We start from the raw sequence: 20,428 nt of genomic DNA, 5'->3' as shown, positions 1-20,428 counted from the left end.
CACACACAATTCAAATGTTACTTTTTTTTAACTACGTTTAACCAGATACTGTTTTTATCATGTTTACTGAAAGATAAAACTGCTCACCAGCATTGGGGTTTAGAGGTGGTAATAGAATCTGATACTATCTCTCTGTTGGAATCTCCTGGACATGAGGTAGAAGACGAGGAGATTGAAGTAGAAACACAGGTAATGTAAAAGTCAATAGTAAGAAACATGATTGCTCCATTCCCATTGTTTAGAGGAGATAGTCATAAAATAATCTGTGTTTAAGGTGTTATAGAAATGCAAGACTTAGTTTTATATATTAACCAGAACTTTTGTTAATTATTCATTTATGACACCAAGACATGAGATTGCATGAAATGTCAGTTGCCAATTCCACATCAGTTTTCATATCTAGTAATATTTCAATCCAATTGGTGAAAGCTGAGATTGCTGATCATATTGTTGTGAGGTCAACACCCTTGAGTTGCCGATTACTTAAATTGACCTCAGTCTAGTTAGTTCATTCCATTCTCGGCCAGGCCACTAAACGTGAATAAACCGATTTTAGATCTAGTATTGTGCAAAAAGGCAGGTTTAATTAGTAATCTCATTAGTAAGATCCTCTGGGAAAATGTGATAATAATACAACCGAGTTCCATATTAAGGTTGAGTGTGTCATACTCCCTTCCCAAACAAGAATCTTAAATTTAAACAAAGCCAGTTACACAGGTATGATGTGAGAGCCTTTCCTGGGTTACTGGTTTCCCTGCACCTGTTGCAATTGTTATATCAAAATGCTCATTCCCCTTGTTTCTAGTGAAACAAAATTTCATCAATCTAATTCTCTATGTTGTTCCAAACTAAATATCATCTATATATATTCTACACATATTTCTAATTTCTCTAACACTATTTAAAAACGTGTTCAGGGAGAATAAGAAAGAGTAAACTCCATCTAAGTAATAGTTAAAAATTCAGTACCTCAATAGTGTGGTACGCTAAGTAAAATAAATTATTTATATATAGTTATATAATTTAGACGTGTCTGGTTACGATGTAGTTCATTTAATTCAAATTCAGTGTTTGCCTTGATTCTTGTAGCAAATCTATAGGAGTAGTTTCTATGGTTCTGGCTCTGGTCTGGCAGAGAGAACAATTGGTGGATGCCACACCATAACACAATATCAAATAAATATTTTCCTGTGGTTTTTAGCATTCGATGCTTAAAGCACTGGTGGCACAATGGGGGTTAGGGGCTGAATTCTTGGATGACAACATCAGTTGAAGGTCTGCTTTGAAGCTGCGCTGAAAGCAAGCCTCCCACACCCCCACAAGGTGTTTATTAGGCACTTGTGCCATAATTATGGGGACCTCCATTCATTTTAGGCTTAGGCTGAAAAGTGACAAATAATATTCACGTGCCAGGTAAAGACTATCTCCAACAAGAAAGAGTCTAGCCTTGACGTTCACTGGCATTGCCATTGTTGAATTCTCCCACCATCAACATCTGTGGGGGTGGGTGGAACAGCCACACGGGAACACCACCACTTCTAAGTTCCCCTTCAAGTCACATATTATCTTGACTTGGAAATATATCACACCTTTATCATACTTGGGCTTGATCAATAAAAATAGATTTCCTGTAACTTTTTAAGTATGATTTAGCTTGTCCAATGGTTTTCTTTCAGTAAGGTGATTGGTCATGGTGGAATTAAAATAAATACATTAATCATCCCTTTTAGAATTTGGACTGGGTGCCACTGAACATACCCCAGAACAACCGATATTTACACAAGATGGCAGAAATAGGCCACTATATGGATTTGAGCATTGAACCAGTGCAAGAGGTAAAGCTATGATAATGCCAAAATGTAAACATTGCTTCATTTGCTGAAAGGTATCAGCTAATCCATTTGTTGTTCCAAGTTGAGATGTTCCTGTAACTACATTGGCCCAGATTTTCCAAGGCATGAGAGTCATTGTAAAAGTGGATCTATGAAATTGGGACCCTTGAACAGCTCAATAGAAAGAGGAAGGTGGCTTATACCGATCCATATTTTCCTGTGACTTTCGTATTGCTCTGCTATCATCCCACAATGAAAATAGTTGGAAGTTAATTTCCAGAACTCTGTCCACTTGTGAAAACAATGCTAAGGGTGATTCTGCTGAAATCTTGCCATCTTTCTCAGAATCACACAGTGCAGAAGAGGCCCTTTGGCCCATCGAGTCTGCACCGACATGTGAGAAACACCTGACCTACCTGCCTAATTCGATTTACCAGCACTTGGCCCATAGCCTTGAATAGCCAAGTGCTCATCCAGGTACTTTTTGAAGGATGTGAGGCAACCTGCCTCCACCACCCTCCCAGGGAGCGCATTCCAGACCGTCGCCACCCACTGGGTAAAAAAGTTTTTCCTCATATCCCCCATAAATCTCCTGCCCCTCACCTTGAACTTGTGTCCTCTCGTGACTGACCCTTCAACTAAGGGGAACAGCTGCTCCCTATCCACCCTGTCCATGCCCCTCATAATCTTGTACACCTCGATCAGGTCGCCCTTCAGTCTTCTCTGCTCCAACAAAAACAACCTAAGTCTATCTAACCTCCCTTCATAACTTAAATGTTTCATCCTAGGCAACATCCTGGTGAATCTCCTCTGCACCCCCTCCAGTGCAATCACATCCTTCCTATAATGTAGCGACCAGAACTGCACACAGTACTCCAACTGTGGCCTCACCGAGGTTCTATACAGCTCCAACATGACCTCCCTACTTTTGTAATCCATGCCTCGATTGATAAAGGCAAGTGTCCCAAATGCCTTTTTCACCACCCCACTAACATGCCCCTCTGCCTTCAGAGATCTATGGACACACACGCCAAGGTCCCTTTTTTCCTCAGAACTTCCTAGTGTCATACCATTCATTGAATACTTCCTTGTCAAATTACTCCTTCCAAAGTGTATCACCTCACACTTTTCAGGGTTAAATTCCATCTGCCACTTATCTGCCCATTTGACCATCCCGTCTCTATCTTCCTGTAGCCCAAGACATTCAAGCTCACTGTTAACCACCCAGCCAATCTTTGTGTCATCCACAAACTTACTAATCCTACCCCCCACATAGTCATCTATGTCATTTATATAAATGACAAATTAATAGGGGACCCAGCACAGATCCCTGTGGTACGCCACTGGACACAGGCTTCCAGTCACTAAAGCATCCTTCTGCTATGCTGCTTCCACTTAGATTTAAAAATGCTGGTGTTGGTGGTCTGACAATGCTGTGCCTAATAGCTAATATATTTTTTAAGTTGCTCACATGATTAAACATGACCCAACCTGAGGCTAGAGAGCAAACTAATAGCTATGGAACCTCTACTCAAATTCACAATGTGCTCTAAATGAAAGCAGGCTAATCCATTCCACTGAGAAGAGAACAATCTGCTGGGAGTAACACTTCGGATGCGTACCAAATTTCAGATTCAGATTAAAAGGCAATTTTCAAATGTAAAGTACCACCCAGTTAACATATTTGTGGAATCACTGGGAGAAATGGTTACGCTATGTCTGGGTATCCCTTGGGGTTACAAATGCAGGAAAATATGATGGAAATTAGTGCTGGTGTATTAGAAGACTAAATTTACAGTGTTTAGTAGCCAATCTCATTGCTGCAGAAAAACCTGGGCCAATCATTTGTTATAGTCTTGATTATATTGTTTATTGCCTTGATTTTTTTTGAAGAATTAAGTGTATTTATTCTGATCTCGAATAACTTTTTTAAAAAAGGAATTTTATGTAAATCTTGAAATTTAATTGATTTTTTGGGAGCTAGAACAAGTCAGTTCAATGCATACAACATTTTAATGTCAAACTATCCCTATGTTTTGATGGTGAGTATTGTTTTGTGTTAAATTTTAGGAAACTATCAAGTACATTATGGAGCTAATATAGAAACTTTGGTGCTTAAATGATTGTTGCAATTTCTGCAAATTCAATCAATACATGAGTTGAAGAAAGTTATTTTCCGGCACTTCCATGTTCATAGAACTATTATCAATAATGTTATCAAAGCAGGAAACATCTTTCAAAATCATCATGCTCATTGGAAAGAGGAATGAATTCAGTGTCAGGGCTCAAGCAAAGTGAGACTAATGTTATTGACTGTGCTTTGCTTTGGAATCAGTGTGGGTCTTTGCTCTTGATCTGTACTCTTAGGTAGTCTGGGTCCCATTATTCCTCCACCCTCTAACTCTGATTGACCTGAATACTGCATTTGGTCTTGTCTACTTGATTGCAGTGACAGAATAGTTTTTGGTAATTTCCTTTCTTTGGGTCCTAATAGCTAGGTAACCTTCTCAAGAGCTTTAAATTAGGTCTGTTTAAGCATCCGGCATATGCGAGGGAATGAATGAGGATGATTGTTCCCTTCCCATGGCATGGACACTGCCTTCTCCTCCAGGCAGCCCAGGCAAAATAAAGCAGAAATCTCAAGCATTTTAAATATGTTGTGGCCTATAATTAATTTATATAGTTTGGAGTAAAGTAATCTTAAATAATGTTGCTGGAAATTAGCTTGGGTAAAAGATTGCTGCTAAATCCCTGGACAAGGAAAAATTAAGGCAGAAGGTTAGACACTGTACTTCAAGGGATTAGCTTTGCACATTACTGCTGCTGAATTATTTAAACTTTTGTCCAAAATGTAAATGTGGATTTCATACATGAGTAGCATTATAATCAAGATAACACCTGGAATGGAACAAAATTTAATATATATTTGTATAATATAGATACGTGCTTCCTTTACTTTCTATTTTTACAATTGTTTGGGAATTGTCTCAATCCCAATAATATTCTTTTACTAAGAATTGTGTTAATTTTGTCGTAAATCATTTTTAACTTATTTAATCAACTTAGTTAATGGTTGATCATTAATATTAGTCTTGTAGCTGTTGTCAATGGAATTGGAATGCAACATTTCTAATAAATAAATGTCTTTGTAATTAATCTGTGTGGGTTTTGTAATTTATTTTGTAGAATTAAAATAATCTAAGATTGTATAAAGTGGACATGTACTGATATGCTTAAGTAGTTCTATTAGCAGCCTTTAGCTTGTGCAGTATGCAGGAGCTTCCTGGTTAGTCAGCATTCCTTTTCTACATGAATGTGGACTACTTGTTTTCTTTGCAATTCTTGTCTTCACAATAGCAGTCTTCAGCTGTGTGTACTGTACCTGTTTGTAATTATAGATTGGATTTGGTGTTAAAAGATTACCTGGAGATGGACAAACTTGTACAGAGAGAGGAAAAAGAGTGGATACCCTGTTTGTCCATGATCCCCCAATGTACCCTCCAAAGCAAGTTATTCATGCAAATGTGTCCTCATGTAGCTCGTCAGATGTTACTTCCATAAACTCTGAACTAGAGGTAAGCTGCATGTGCATTCCCATGTTGAGGCCACAAGAGAAATAAATTCTACTTAATCATCATCATTGATCCTTTGACATACGTACCTTTTTTGTAAATGAGGTTTCCCACAGTTATGGTTCAGTTCATCTTATCTAGTACTGAATGCAGTTTAGTGCTGAAAACTCATAGTAGGATGTAAGCCAATGTATTGTTTTAAATTATCAGCTGAAGTAAGAACTTCCTAGATTGTTGGAGGATATTGAACATGATAGTTAAGTAGGATTTCTATTATGTGGCCTTAATAGATAACGAGCATAATTTGTTATGTAGTATTACATCAGCTTGAAAATCTAACCAACCAGGGTATCTTCCTTGGTCCTTAAAACAGCATGTTTTTAACTCTTAAGTGGCATTTCATATTCCTTCTTGAACCGTGGAATCATTTTATTTTATCTTCAATTAACTTAGCTTTACATTTTCACGTTGCTCACATTACAATATTTGTCGAGTTTTCCAAGTCAACAAAACAAAATACAATACTGCTAAATATAAATTGATTCAGATAAGCCTATGTCTAATTTGAAAAGAGTTTATGGGAATTTTTATTTTATTCTCAATTCCTAAATTTAATGCTGGTGTACCTATTTATTAAAAAGTGATACCCACAGATATATTTCAGTAATTTGTGCAAATATATTTGCATTATTTAACAATTCATATTAAAAATTAATTGTGCAATTTGGGTAATATCGGCAACTGTGAATGAGACCTGCCTCAATCAACCGCAACTTCACGTAATGCTATTTTATTCCAACTGTAAGAATCTGTTACTTTTGCTGTTAAAGGAATGAACTGAAATAAAAAGTAACCATTTTTCATTTTCAGCATAATGTAATGAGCACAAGGAAAGAACAGTCAGCTTGCATTATATAACATGCTGGAAGAAAAAGCTGTGCATTTTTTCCCCCTTTCGTCTTTGTGGATATAGTGTTTAACTTTAGATGCATAGTGCCTGCTTTTCGGAGTGACGAGTGGCTTTAGAGATTCAAAATAGTGTCATTGATGCCTGCGCACACTTCTAGGGCTGAATTTTCAATTGCTCGTAGGGGTGAGCGGTCTGTCTGGAAAATCAGCCCACTGTAGGCATCACTGGATCCTGACACCTCAGGCACACGATGCACTTTTCAATGGGATGGGGCGCTGGCAACCTGCACCTCCTTGTAAAGCTCATTATTGAACCTGGGGAACAACAGGAATTTCCAGTTGAGTAGCACAGCGGCATAGCAGTGAGCCATCAATGCTGATGACTGCAGTGTGCAAAAGTTGAACAAAACGGGAGATTTAAGCTCAGTGGTTCATGCTACAGTGCTAAGTTGACATTGCTGGTGATGAGAGGCTTGTCTTTGTGAGGAGTGAGTGTTGAACTCTTGAGGAAGACATGAAGCTATTAATGTCACTTAGGTGGGTAATGGTAGCCTTGGTGAACCAATGGGTGGCTGGTGAAGCTGAGATGGAAGTAGCCTACACTGATATTGGAGAGAATTGCAAAGAACAACATCAGCAGTTGCATCCTCCTGGTCAGGAGGCCAGAGGAACATAGCAAGGGGCTGCGAGGGGAAGAAGCCACTACCCACAACATTGGGTTTACCTCTTGAGTCAGCTACCTGCAAATAACAGAGTATTAGTGCCATAGACTGCAGCCATCCAGGCAATTGGTGTCTGATATTTGTGCCTAATGACCTGGTGCCTAATAGCCGCTTTGGCCGCCCCCTATCTGCAGTCGCCAAGGTCACCGTGGCACCGAATTTTTACGCATCCGAGTCATTTCAGGGCATTAGGGTTTGCTGCCATTGATAGATTCTCTTGGGTCCAGGGCATCACTATCTATACCCATGTACCCATCAAGGCACTGACAGACCAGCCAGCCAGATTGCTAAACAGAAAAGGCTTCCGCTCACTGAATGTCCAAGTGGTCTGTGACCACAGGAATGCATCTTGCATATATACACTTGGTTTCCAGGCAACTATCATGATGGAGAAAATTTTACCAGTTTGCGCCAGTGGGAACATGGCAGGGGTAGGCTGGTAAAATCTCGGGGAACCATGACGGGTAGGCTTCCAGGTCATGTCCTGCTGTCGAGGAATTTTACTGGTAGCTGGAAGGGCATTGGACAGTCTTCCTGCCACAGGGAGGGAAGCCAATTTTGGTATGCAAAGGTCTTTATTAAGGCCCACGTTACCAGGCCATCGGCAGAATGTAGGCCTCCTCCCAGCAGCAGGCGGCCGTTGGGGGTGGGAGGGGGGAGTGTATTTTTTTTTTTCAGTCAAAGAGGGGCCTGCGTGCACAGAAGGCAGTCCCTGCGGCACCACTGATTGGCTCAGAGGGATTTTTCGGCCTTGTGATTGGGCCGGCAACTCTCAGTGGCCATCCTGACCAGGACAGCAACCCCAGCAGCAGCAGCTTATTCGTGAACTGCTGTCAGTAAAATTGAGAGGGAAGTCCCGCCAGTTGGCTGTGCATGTTGCAGATTTGCTTCTTCAGCCGCTGTTGGGACCCAACTCGATTGATAAAATTCTGTTTGATGCCTTTATTCTCCAAGAGTCCCAGGTGCCGGACTTCAGGCCAACATTCAGACTTTGTGGGTGGCTACTGGGGGATAAAGGTTACCCCCTGAAGAGATGGCTCCTAACACCATCCAGTGCACAGAAGCACCAAAATCAGAACCATCTACTAACTTGAACCTGCATTGACCAGACCATTGCATCTTGAAGATGCGCTTCCATTACCAGGACCGTTCAGATTCTGCCCTGTAGTATGAGCCAGCCAATTCTCAATTTAAGGTTGTTTGCTGTGTGGTGCACAACATGACAATGCAAAGAGGTTTAGAGCTGGATGAAGAGGAGGACCTGGAATGCCACTCTCGAAGGAGGAAGGCGCTCTAGAGGAGCCCAGTGCCCAGGCATTGGAGGAACTCTGTTGCGGCCATCCCAAGACTCCTCATGATCAGCAGGCTGACATGGCTGCATGGGCCACATTGATTCAGCAATCTTCCTCCCGAGTGGCTGTCAGCCCTTATGGCAAATGGCTCTCTCAGTCACCTTCCATCAGAGAGAGAAATTATCTGGGAAGCACTCATATATTTGAATGATCCCATTGATGCCCACATTGTATGTAACTCTGGTCTCCCCCAACACAGATATATAGAAGCAAAATCCTGCAGATGCTGGAAATCTGAAATAAAAACAGAAAATGCTGGAAATACACAGATTTAATTTTTCAGGTCAGTTCTGATGGAAGGTCACAGACCTAAAGTGTTAGCTCCTTTTTCTCCCCACAAGTGGTGCCTGACCTGCTTGAGCATTTTCTGTTTTTGTCCCTGTAAAACTGACCTTTGCACCATGAAATCTGACCCTTACCCCCCCCCCCCCCCCCCTCCCCCAAGCCAGCCAATCACTCTGTGGCCTTACTGTCATCAAGCAATGATAATACATGAGTGTGCCCATTGGCATGATCTACAGGCTGCTTGGCCTGATTTATCGCAGAGGCACTCTGTCAGCCTTGCTGCATGAATGGTTCCTCATTCAGAAGGGCCAAGGAGGTAAAGGTTGATGCAGGTGCCCTCTGAGGGGTGACTCCTCGTCCTCATCCTCTTCGATTGTTTCAGCCCTTTCATGGTGCCCTCGCATGCTGGATGAGGCCACCAGCTGGGATGCAGCTCGCAACCATTTTGTGCACCATCAGGGACATTGAGCGGTCAATGCTACAGAGAGCGTTACTCTTTCTGTGCATGTCAGCTCCTGCATCCACTCAATGGAAGGGCCATATACAGTACCACAGAGGTTTGCCACTCTCTCAGTGGAGGAGATGGTGCTCAAGACCCTAAGACATCATACAGCGCAGATGGTGGATGAACCCCTTCATTGTCTTCCCTCAGGGATCTCTGACATATGGGACCTCATCTACCTCTGATGCTCCATAAAGATCTGGGAAGAACAGCCAAGTACATGGCCGTTGGTGAATCAGCTGTTATGGAGGTCGGGAGTGGGGCAGTGGAGGAGGAAAGTTAAAAAGCTATTGTAATAAAGATTCAATAGTTAGGGCATCAAACAGGAGTTTCTACAGCTGCAGATGTGACTTTAGGATGGCATATTGCTTCCCTGGTGCCAGGGTCAGGAATGTCACCGAATGGCTGCAGAACATTAAGGGGAAGGATGAACAGCCAGATAAACAGGGCATTTTCAAGTTGGTAGGCTGTAGCTAGTGGAATACTGCAAGGAGTTGTGCTAGGGCCTCAGCTATTTACAGTCTACGTAAAAGTCGGGTGAAGAGACTGAGAATAATGTACCCAAGTTTGCTAATGATCCAGAGCTGGGTGACAATGTAAGCAGTGGGAAAGAACACAAGATGCAAAGAAATAAAGGCAGGTTAAGTGAGTGGACAACAAGGTAGCAGATGGATTATTTTATTCCAGATTTTTAATTGACTTTAAATCTCCTCCCACAGCTGCCATGGTGGGATTTGAACTTGTCTCCAGAGCATTAGTTCAGGCCTCTGGATTACTAGTCCAGTAACATTACCTCGATGCTACTGTCCCCACATGATCTGCAATGGATTGTTGAAATGGGTGCTGGTAACAGTTTCAGTAATAACTTTGAAAAGGAAATTGGATAAATACTTGGGGGGGGGATGGGGTGGGGGTGAAATTGCAAAGCTATGGGGAAGGGCAGGAGAAGTAGACTGATTGGATAGCTTGTTCAATGAACCGGCATAGGTATGATGGAGTAAATAATCTCCTTCCGTGCTGTGCTTTGAGATGTTGGTACAGTCAAACCCCATTGCCTCTCTTAGCTGTCCATTCCATATATTCACCACTCTCTGTGAAGTAGCTAAATCTGAACTGCCTTTACACACACCTCCAACTTTAACAATGTACCGTTTTTAGAATCTGCAACGGTGTTAAATAGACCGATGTTTTTCTGGGAGCAAGGAATCACCGAAGTTTACAGGCAAATAAAAAGATTTTCAATGCAAGTTATCCTGAACTTCAGTAATTGGTCAGAATCAGTCAATAAATTTGATAAAGTCAATAGGAAAATGCTATTTCTACTCATTGGCAAATACCATGCAGATGTTTTTATTATAGCATTGGAAAACAGCACTGTCAATAAACACTACTTGTGCTTTTGTTGTAGCTACATCTATAAAATCACATTTAATCTAAACTGGAGATGAATCATGATAAAAAGTCAATTATTAACTATGCAGTTATTTACTATAATTAGTTTGAACTAAGTTTAGAGCTTGCCTACAAAACAGGTTTCTGAAGTTTGATAAGGTGCAGGAGCAGAAGTAGGCCATTCAGCCCATCGAGTCTGCCCACCATTCAATGAGATCATGGCTGATCTGAAAATCCTAAACTCCACTTTCCAGCCTTTTCCCCATAACCCTTGATCCCCTTACTGATTAAAAATCTGTCTATCTCAGCCTTGAATATACTTAACGACCCAGCCTCGACATCCCTCTGCGGTAGAATTCCACAGATTAACTACCCTCTGAGAGAAGAAATTCCTCCTCACCTCTGTTTTAAATGGGCGTCCTATTATGCTGAGATTATGCCCTCTGGGCCTACACTCTCCCACAAGGGGAAACAACCTCTGAGCATCTACCCTGTCAAGATCACTAAGAATCTTATATGTTTCAATAAAGTCGCCTCTCATTCTTCTAAACTCCAATGAGTACAGGCCCAACCTACTTCAACCTTTCCTGCATAAGAAAATCCCTCCATACCTGGGATCAACCTAGTGAACATTCTCTGGACTGCCTCCAATGCCAATAAATCTTTCCTTAAAAAAGGGGACCAAAAATTGTTCACAGTATTCTAGGTGTGGTCTAACTAGTGCCTTGTATAGTTTTAGCAAGACTTCCCTAGTTTTATACCCCATTCCCTTTGAAATAAAGGCCAACATTCCATTTGCCTTCCCTATTACCTGCTGACTTGTATGTTAGCTTTTTGGGATTCATGCACAAGGACTCCCAAATCCTTCTGTGCTGCAGCCTTCTGTAGTCTTTCTCCATTTAAATAATATTCAGCTCTTCTATTCTTCCTGCCAAAGTGCATAATCTCACATTTTCCCACATTATATTCCATCTGCCAAGTTTTTGCCCACTCACTTAAGCTGTCTATATCCCTCTGTAGACTCCTTGTGTCATCCTCACCACTTGCCTTCCCACCTATTTTTATGTCATTTGCAAACTTGGCAAAAGTACATTCACTTCCCTCATCTAAGTCATTAATATATAATGTAAATAATTTGAGGCCCCAGCACTGATCCCTGTGGCACTCCACTAGTTACAGGTTGCCATCCTGAAAATGGCTCCCTTATCCCAACTCTCTGACTTCTATTAGTTAGCCAATCCTCTATCCATGCTAATATTCTACCCCCAACACCAGAAACAATCCATTGTCTATGAAGTACTTTGAGATATACCGAGGAGGTGAAAAGTACTAAATAAATGCAAGTTATTTATTTTTAAATACCTCCCACAAGTATTGTTCACAGTATGCTACTGCTTCAAAGCTCGATGTAGGAGGAGTGCATATTAGGAATTGAACCACAAATTTTCTGCTCTAAAATCCTGCTCATCTCTGTATTTATTCTCAATGTGCATTTCTGGTGAGCAATACTCTGCAATGAGGGTGTCTATTCATTAAAAAAAAGTACCTTCTGCCACAAACTTACTGGGAAAAGAAGCTAATTATACACATTAAGTATGGGCAGTTCCCTGCTTGTTGAACAGGTAGCCCTGGGGACAAACTCTGAATCAAATATTTTTAAATTGTCAGAGTGAAAACTCATTTGTGTACTAGGCTTGTGGTATAAACTGGGCTTCAGCTGTTTTCATTGTTTACATTTGAAGTTACAGTACCGATTTTATATTTTTCAATAAATAACTGGACTGGAGTCACAATATGAGACTCTGATTCTGGGTTAAAGTGTGGAACATTGTTGTTTAGTTTTGTTGATTTGTGTTTTTACCCTGCAGCAAAAGTACTTGGAAGCCTTAAACTCAGAACAGGTATGGATTGATGCTACTTCACTTGATACTAACCTAACAAGGGACATGGGCAGTTTATTCATGTCATTTGTTCATGAGAAAATATCACATTGAATTTCAAATAAAGTTAATTCATTTTTGAATAAGTCTCATTTTTAAATAATGTTGACTTGGAAAAAGCTAGATGTTTTAAGAAACTATAAAACCTTAATGAGATGAGACTTCTTATTGTTGTGCATTATCTCATAGTTTTGTCTATAATTTTGCAGCCCAGTAAAAAGGGATACTGCTCTGTAATTTAGCAATGGTCCATATGCTTGAAGTTACTTGCAAATCTATTAACTCACAAGTAACCACAACTGCAGCAAGATATACATATTTACAGTACGGTTATGTGTGAAAGTCAGTGTTTCAGCTGAGACAAAATACAGATTTTAAATTTCATCCTAATGGCATTTTATCTATTTCAATAGGTTCTTGACTTGCATATAGGAGCTTGTAAAATTCATTTTGTAATCTTGTTAAATTTCATTGCACTTAAGCTCAATTAACTTTATTAGGTATAAAGGATCAGGTCAGGAATGCACCTTGTAACAACGGAAAATTATACCATCCCTTCAAATTTTCAATGATGTGCACATTAAAATAAGTGCTGTGGAAATTCTGACTGTTAAATGATTGTCATACTCAGAATAATTTCATTCAATTGTATGTCATATTTTCATTTCATATGTGCTCTATTTAAAATAGTGTTCCATTTATCCCTAGTTTATAAATATCTATAAATAATGTTGTTTCAATCTATGCAGGTGAACAAGTACAAACAAGTTTGAAAATGTTTCATGTGATAACTGCTTGTATATCAGCTAATATCTTTTGTGGAAAATCAAATTAGTAGTTTCAGGTTAGCCCCACCAGTGTGCAAAACTCTAAATCGCCTACTGGTGACAAAAAGGCAAAAATGAAACTTGTTCCCTAAAGATCTTTGACTACCTGCTTAGACTTTCTAGTCCGTGACCCACATTTGATTAATATTGTATTCTCTCCACAGACTTTTGCAAATTTAAATTTGTAAAATGAGCACAATTAAGGCAGCTGCCTGAAAGTATCCATCAATTTGCTTATTTAAAAGGAGTGTGTTCAGTCGAAGAGTTGTTCTGTGTATTAGTACAATCCTCACTGCTTATAGCCGGCTTGTTTGTGCCAGTATAAAGTATGATAATGGCAGAGTTTGAGCCAACAATAATATTTACAATGCTAATCAAGTCTTTACATTTGACTCTATAAATCTGGTCATAATTAATATGCCTCAGTTATGGCTTCCCAATTTTTAATGTACTTTTGACTGATTTCCAAAATATTTCCAGAATATTTTCTATCAAGGAATTTTACATTAATTTCAAAAGTAAAAATGTGCCCCATGACTGCAATGTGACATTGCACATGAGACTACACCAAGTCTGGGGAGGGATTATTTTTAAAGCTAATGAATTCAGACTATTGATGTAGCTAGCTATTTGTTGGAGTAGTTGTCTGTTCAAAACATAATAATTAAACAAACGTTTTAACTTCATTAGCTCCTGCAGTCATTTGGCTATTTGTTTTTCCACCATTTTAATCTGAGATCTAATAGGACGGTTGGAAATGTGGAAGCTGTGCTTTTTTTCCAGCGATAAAAATCAATAACATCAATTTCAAATTGTGCCTTTAACTCCACTGCTTTATTACTAATTGTTTTATTCATTCCTTAAATCACTGAGCAGCTAACACTCCTGTTCTAGTTTATTCTAATGTGGTAACAGTGGCTAGTGTTAAGGGGCTGATTATTGTTTGGTTGAACAAGCTAGTAAGTACAGTTGCTTCTAACAAAATAAACAGTACTTCAGACACTCTAATCAGAAAACTTTTAAATTGACCTTAATGTAAATGGATAAAGACATTGCATTTTGGCTGATTATATGCAACTGTCCATTTTAAATCTGGCCTTTTTGATCTGGATTTTTACTCACTTGATTCACCAGGAGCAATGTGGGGAGGTGGTAGCATTAGGGAGAAGAGGGGGAATCCAGATGTTGGGACTACCCCAAATGCTGTGGAGACTTAACAGTGTGCTGATCCTATGGGGGTGGGGTGGGTGGGGGTAGAGCGAAGACCTGGAAGGAGATCAGAATCCTCGGGGGAAACCCAGGAATTAGAAACTGGGGCTGATGTTGGAGACCTGGTGGAAGGGGATCAGAGGCTCCTGGATCTGAGAAGCCCTCACCTGTTTGTAGCCTTGGGGACCTTGGGAAACCCAGCTGACCATTGTTAAAGTTGAAAAGTAAATTAAGAATGAGGCTCACAGCCTCATTATCATATTTAAAGCACCAACCCACTTCCTTGGAGCTGGTAGCTCATCCAACCACCTTCCACTTCAGCTAAAGCTGTAAATGGCCAGGTTGGAGGCGGATGTGTGTCAGGAATCTGATTAAAATTTTATCCCTACCTGCCTATTTTTCTTTTGCTTAAAATTGGCCCCTTTAAGCAATGGGCTCTGTAGACATCTTAACCCTCAGAAACGCATATAGATCATTTACTTAACAAAAGCAACTAAGATTAAAGCAAAATACTGCGGATGCTGGAAATCTGAAATAAAAACAGAAAATGCTGGAAAAACTCAGCAGTTCTGACAGCATCTGTGGAGAGAGAAACAGTTAACTTTTTGAGTCCATGTGACTTCTTCAGAGCTAAAGAGAAGTAGATATGATGGAATTTATACTTTTTAAGGGGGGTGGAGCAGATAAAGCAGGATAGGAGGTCAGCGATAGGTGGGGGCTAAGGAGAGATTGACAAAGATGTCATGGACACAAGACAAAGGGAGTGTTAATGGTACTGGTGAAGACTAAAGAAGGTACTGATAGTGGAATAAAGGTAAGAAAGCAAAATATGTTAATAGCAGAACAAGGGTCAGCACTCTGTGAAAGAACAACATAGAACAAGTGATAGATGGCCCTTTTGGGGGGTGGGGTGGAGGGAGATGGTGTTGGTTTGGGGAAAAGGATAGAAAAACAGATTTAAAAAGGGGATAAAACAATGAATAAATATAGAAATAAATAAATAAAAATTAAAAATAAATTTTACAAAAGGGGTGAAGATGGAGGAGAGGGTTCATGGTCTGAAGTTGTTGAACTCCATGTTAAGTCCAGAAGGCTGCAAAATGCTTAATTGGAAGGTGAGGTGCTGTTCTTCCAGTTTGCGTTGGGCTTCACTGGAACATTGCAGCAGGCCAAGGATGGAAATGTGGGCATGAGAGCAGGATGGTGTGTTGAAATGGCAAGCGACAGGGAGGTCTGGTTCATGCTTGCGGTCACCCAGTCTGTGTTTGGCCTCCCCGATGTAGAGGGGACTGTATTGGGAGCAGTGAATGTAGTAGACCAAATTGAAGGAAATCCCTTTTTAAAAATTTATTTTTTTTATTCACTTATTTCTATATTTATTCATTGTTTTATCCCCTTTTTAATTCCTTTTTTAAATCCCCTTTTCTATCCTTTTCTCCCAACCACTGCCCCCTCCCACTTCTCCAAAAGGGCCATCTGTCACTTGTCCTATGTTCTTTCACGAGTGCTGACCCTTATTCTGCTATTAACACATTCTGCTTTGTTACCTTTATGCCACTATCAGCACCTTCTTTACTCTTCACCACTACCATTAACACTCCCATTGTCTTGTGCCCATGACATCTTTGTCAATTTCTCCTTAGCCCCTACCTATTGCTGACCTTCTACCCTGCTTTACCTGCTCCACCCCCCTTAAACAGTACAAATTCCATCACATCTGCTTCTGTTTAGCTCTGAAGAAGAGTCATACGGACTCGAAACGCTAACTCTGTTTCTCCCTCCACAGATGCTGCTAGACCTGCTGAGTTTTTCCAGCATTTTCTGTTTTTATAACAAAAGCGACTGCTGGCTTTCTTTTGTAAAGGGACTTATAGAATATTTTCTGCTAATATCAAATAACAGAACCATTTAATTAGGTAAAGCTTCCTGAACCATGGCTGTATTTCCTGTTCACAGTGGGATTTTGAAGATATTCCTCAAGAATGGAAAATGACTCAAAAGCAGGAAGAACATACCTTAAACCGTAGTCCCGGTCAGACCCCAGTAATCAGCATGCACTCCTTCCCTACCAGCATTGTCTCAAGTACATCAACAACTGACTTTTGGCTCAGTGACACTGAAACTATGATGACTGAAGAGACAACCTCAGCAATTTTGTCTCAATATGAGGAAGAAGTAAATAGGACTAGACGATGAGGAGCAAGAACTATATTATCTTCATGTGAATGTGAAACTATTTTTTACATTTTTAAATAAAAGTATGCCTCGTAAAATGTTTATGATTTATTATGATTAACTTATGGTTATTGGTGTTCAGTATATCCGTATAGATATGTATGACTGGTATTTGGATGAAAATAGGTCGTTGAAATACTTTTTATATTTCTCATGTGACTAATTTCTGAAGGAGAAATATTGATAAAATGTAAGTATTCTGACCCCACGCTTATATATTTATTGCAATCTCTGACTGCCATATCACTCCTGAGGAAAATCTAGCTCTCCGTGTCCAATTTTGTTCAACTTTGAAAGATGTCACAATTGAACATGATTCTGTATCACCTAGCAACGAACGATATACGCTCTAAACAAGATCACTGAATAATAAAGACAAGTATAAACCTTACCTGAATTATTTTCCTCCCCCTTGTCCAGGGATACTGGGGTTAATTGTTTTTATTATCCATGGGTTAATATTTTGGACTTCATCTTTCAGCTGAAGTAGCAGTTCTATCCAAAATATCAACACAATTTTTTTCTTCAGTCAGATTTTTCTGTTCATTTGCATCTTTTTTCTTTTTACATCAGGGTTCCAGCATTTGCAGTTTAAAAAACATACTTCACCTGCAGATCACCGATAGTGTTTTTCATGAAGATGCACACCCTATACTGTTTACAACAAAGGAGTGCCTATACTATACAGGTGATCACATTTGGATCACTGATTTACAGTGACTGAATAAGTTAAATTCCATTGCAACTAAATAGTTTCTTGGGACATTTGGCTTTGGGAATTTAATTCCATGACTCTGTTCATTATTCACATGCACACAGTCTTGCTGGTTCAAAAACAGTCACACGAATGACATGAGAATAAAATTTTTGAAATTTGTCCTCTTGCTTTGCTTATTTTGATAAACAACCCAAATATATTTTGCTAGATACTAAGAGGAACATTTTATCATCTGCCCAGGTTTCAAGGTTAGCTTCAGGAAAGTTGTACGCACTTTGCACACTCAGAAAATAGGATGTGCCTTTGGCTATGGAGCAAAAATATCAAGTCCTAGCTTAGACTTCTGGGAGAGACAGAGGCCTTCCATTAAAAATATCAATTAAGGTAATGAAAGACACAAAAGACAATTTAACTGATAACTTTATCATGCTATTATGGAAAAAATGCATTTACTTTTGTTTAAAATTTAGTCATTAGAAATTTCAGAAACTGTGAATATATTGCCAGATGAAAATATTTTGAAAAAGTATTTTAAATGGTTCAATTGGTTCATTTAAAAACCCATGACCAGGAAAATGTTGACATTTTTGGTGGGATTTCACCATTATAAAAGTTCATGTAAAATGTTGACACAGGAATTAAGGTTTGTGAACAGGAAATGCATTGGTGTGTGTAAGATTTTTAATAACATACTAGTTGAACTCTTGTGACAAACCAGATGGTGAGCCAAGGCTAAGTGGAGTCTTCAGGTGAAGTTGGACTACAGTGTAGACAATAATTTGACTAAGGCAAATGCGATTCAGTTTGCATTTATATTCTGTCCTTGTATTTATGTTTCCATTATGTTAACATTTATAATGGAAATTGCATACATAAAATTGTTAGAAGTGTAATTGCACCTTGTCAGTTTTGCCAAGAAGCATACAGAATACTGTATCTTCAGATCAAATAAAACTTCAGACATTAGAAATTTTGTATTTGATATAAGTTATAATAAAAAATTCACGTTAAATGGTTGTTGCTGGGTATGTAGGATTGGGTTTAGCATGTGAGATGAACAAGGAGCAGTGCATCCTAATCAAGACAGTCTGACAGTAACTCAACTGCTGATTCTTCAGTAAAGGCTGATAGTATTAGATGAACCTGTTAGACCCTGTTGCAATATTAAAAATAAGGTTTACAAAACGAAGATCAAGTAACCTTAGGCTATTTTTTTCTTGCCTCCTGGAAGCTCATGTAAAAAAAAATCAAGTAGGCGCCTGAGCCTACAAGACTGTTTAGAAAGTAGTTTCATAGTCATTTGTCATTGTACAAACTAAGTACAGACCCAACTTACATATTAAAAACAACTAATGTTAAGAAACCTGATGTGGGAAGGGGTCCTATTGGAGTTTAATCTAAAGTTACACAATTAGCACAGAACACTGGTAAGCATTCCACTACTTGTCCAGTTAGGGCCAATCAATCTATTGGAAAACTAGTCTGTAGTTCTATCAGGAATGGAAGGAGATATCTCAGCCCCAGTGGTAGTGCTGAATCTCAACATACCATCAAAGAGTCAGGCTGACTAATCAATCAACAGCAGTTAGAGGGCTGTGGCTCAGATAGCAGATTTCTGAATTTGCTGCAGAGAATTAAATTTGTTGCATTCTTGCATCAACAGCAGTCATTATCTGGAACCAACTGAACTCCAAAGAGGTGCTGCTTATCCCCTTCCACCAGCCCCCACCCCTCACCTTACCCCTACAAAGAAAAGTTGGTCATTAGGTATTTGACAAAATCTGGGTTTAGCCTTTGTTAGGCAGTCACCAGGTCCCAAAAATTGCCAACTCACTAAACTGGACATGCCAGTCGGCACCTACTTGGGTGCCAGAAAGGTCAATAGCAAACTCAGCCCTGTCAACCCTGCAAAGTCCTTCTTACTAACATATGGGAGCTTGTGCCAAAATTGGGAGAGCTGTCCCACAGACTAGTCAAGTAATAGCCTGACATAGTCATACTCACAGAATCATACTTTACAGATAATGTCCCAGACACCACCATCACCATCCCTGGGTCTGTCCTGTCCCACCAGCAGGATAGACCCAGCAGAGGTGGCGGTACAGTGGTATGCAGTCAGGAGGGAATTGCCCTGGGAATCCTCAACATTGACTCTGCATCTGAAGTCTCATGGCATCAGATCAAACAAGGGCAAGGAAACCTCCTGCTGATTACCAAGTACTGCGCCCCCACCCCTCAGCTGATGAATCAGTATTCCTCCATGATGAACACCAATTGGAGGAAGCACTGAGGGTGGTAAGGGTTCAGAATTTACTCTAGGTGGGGAACTTCAATGTCCATCACCAAGAGAGGCTTGGTAGCACCACTACTGACCAAGCTGGCCAAGTCCTAAAGGACATAACTGCTAGACTGGGTCTGCGACAGGTGGTGAGGGAACCAACAAAAGGGAAAATCATACTTAACCTTGGGGGATTTCTCAATTACACTTCTTGGGGTCTATTAATTTGCTGAGGGCTTCCTGTTGAATTAGTGTGGCCTAGAGAAAACAAGAGAAAGCCACGAGACCCCAGCTGGAGGCGAAGACACAGTTGATTTTATTATCGTTGCAACAAGAGATGTGGACTACACCAGAGTCACATCTAACAAATACAAGCATGTATCCAGTTTTTATATATCACCACCGTCAACACCCTTTTGTCTATGATATCTTTGGCAATCTCTTCTTTGACTCCATCTATCACTGGCCCTCTATCCCACTCCACCTGTCCCACCCCCCTCAAACAATTTATATTTCACCTCATTTCTATTTTCTTTAGTTCTGATGAAGAGTCATATGGACTCAAAACGTTAACTCTGTCTTCCCCTCCACAGATGCTGTCAGACCTGCTGAACTTTTCCAGTTATTTTTGTTTTTATTCCAGTTTTTGTAATAA

General features: G+C 39.9%; 1 protein-coding gene across 2 annotated transcripts in view; it reads left to right on the top strand.

The window, feature by feature from the left end:
- The window catches only part of tmem44 (transmembrane protein 44), a 35,089-nt gene extending 17,921 nt beyond the window's left edge, over positions 1-17,168 (top strand). The window contains exons 7-11 of one of the 2 annotated variants that reach the window (XM_078563893.1): positions 46-189; positions 1,731-1,835; positions 5,231-5,407; positions 12,435-12,467; positions 16,499-17,168. In XM_078563893.1, the coding sequence (XP_078420019.1) occupies positions 46-189; positions 1,731-1,835; positions 5,231-5,407; positions 12,435-12,467; positions 16,499-16,738 (699 nt within the window). In that variant the 3' untranslated portion in view covers positions 16,739-17,168. The remainder of the gene's footprint in view (positions 1-45; positions 190-1,730; positions 1,836-5,230; positions 5,408-12,434; positions 12,468-16,498) is intronic. The other variant, XM_078563894.1, reaches the window with a different exon arrangement.
- Positions 17,169-20,428: the final 3,260 nt, after the last annotated feature.

The sequence above is a fragment of the Cetorhinus maximus genome, chromosome 19, assembly GCF_964194155.1.
Source record: "Cetorhinus maximus chromosome 19, sCetMax3.hap1.1, whole genome shotgun sequence".
In the NCBI taxonomy this organism is placed as follows: domain Eukaryota; kingdom Metazoa; phylum Chordata; class Chondrichthyes; order Lamniformes; family Cetorhinidae; genus Cetorhinus; species Cetorhinus maximus.
This window is presented reverse-complemented; position numbering and strand designations above follow the sequence as displayed.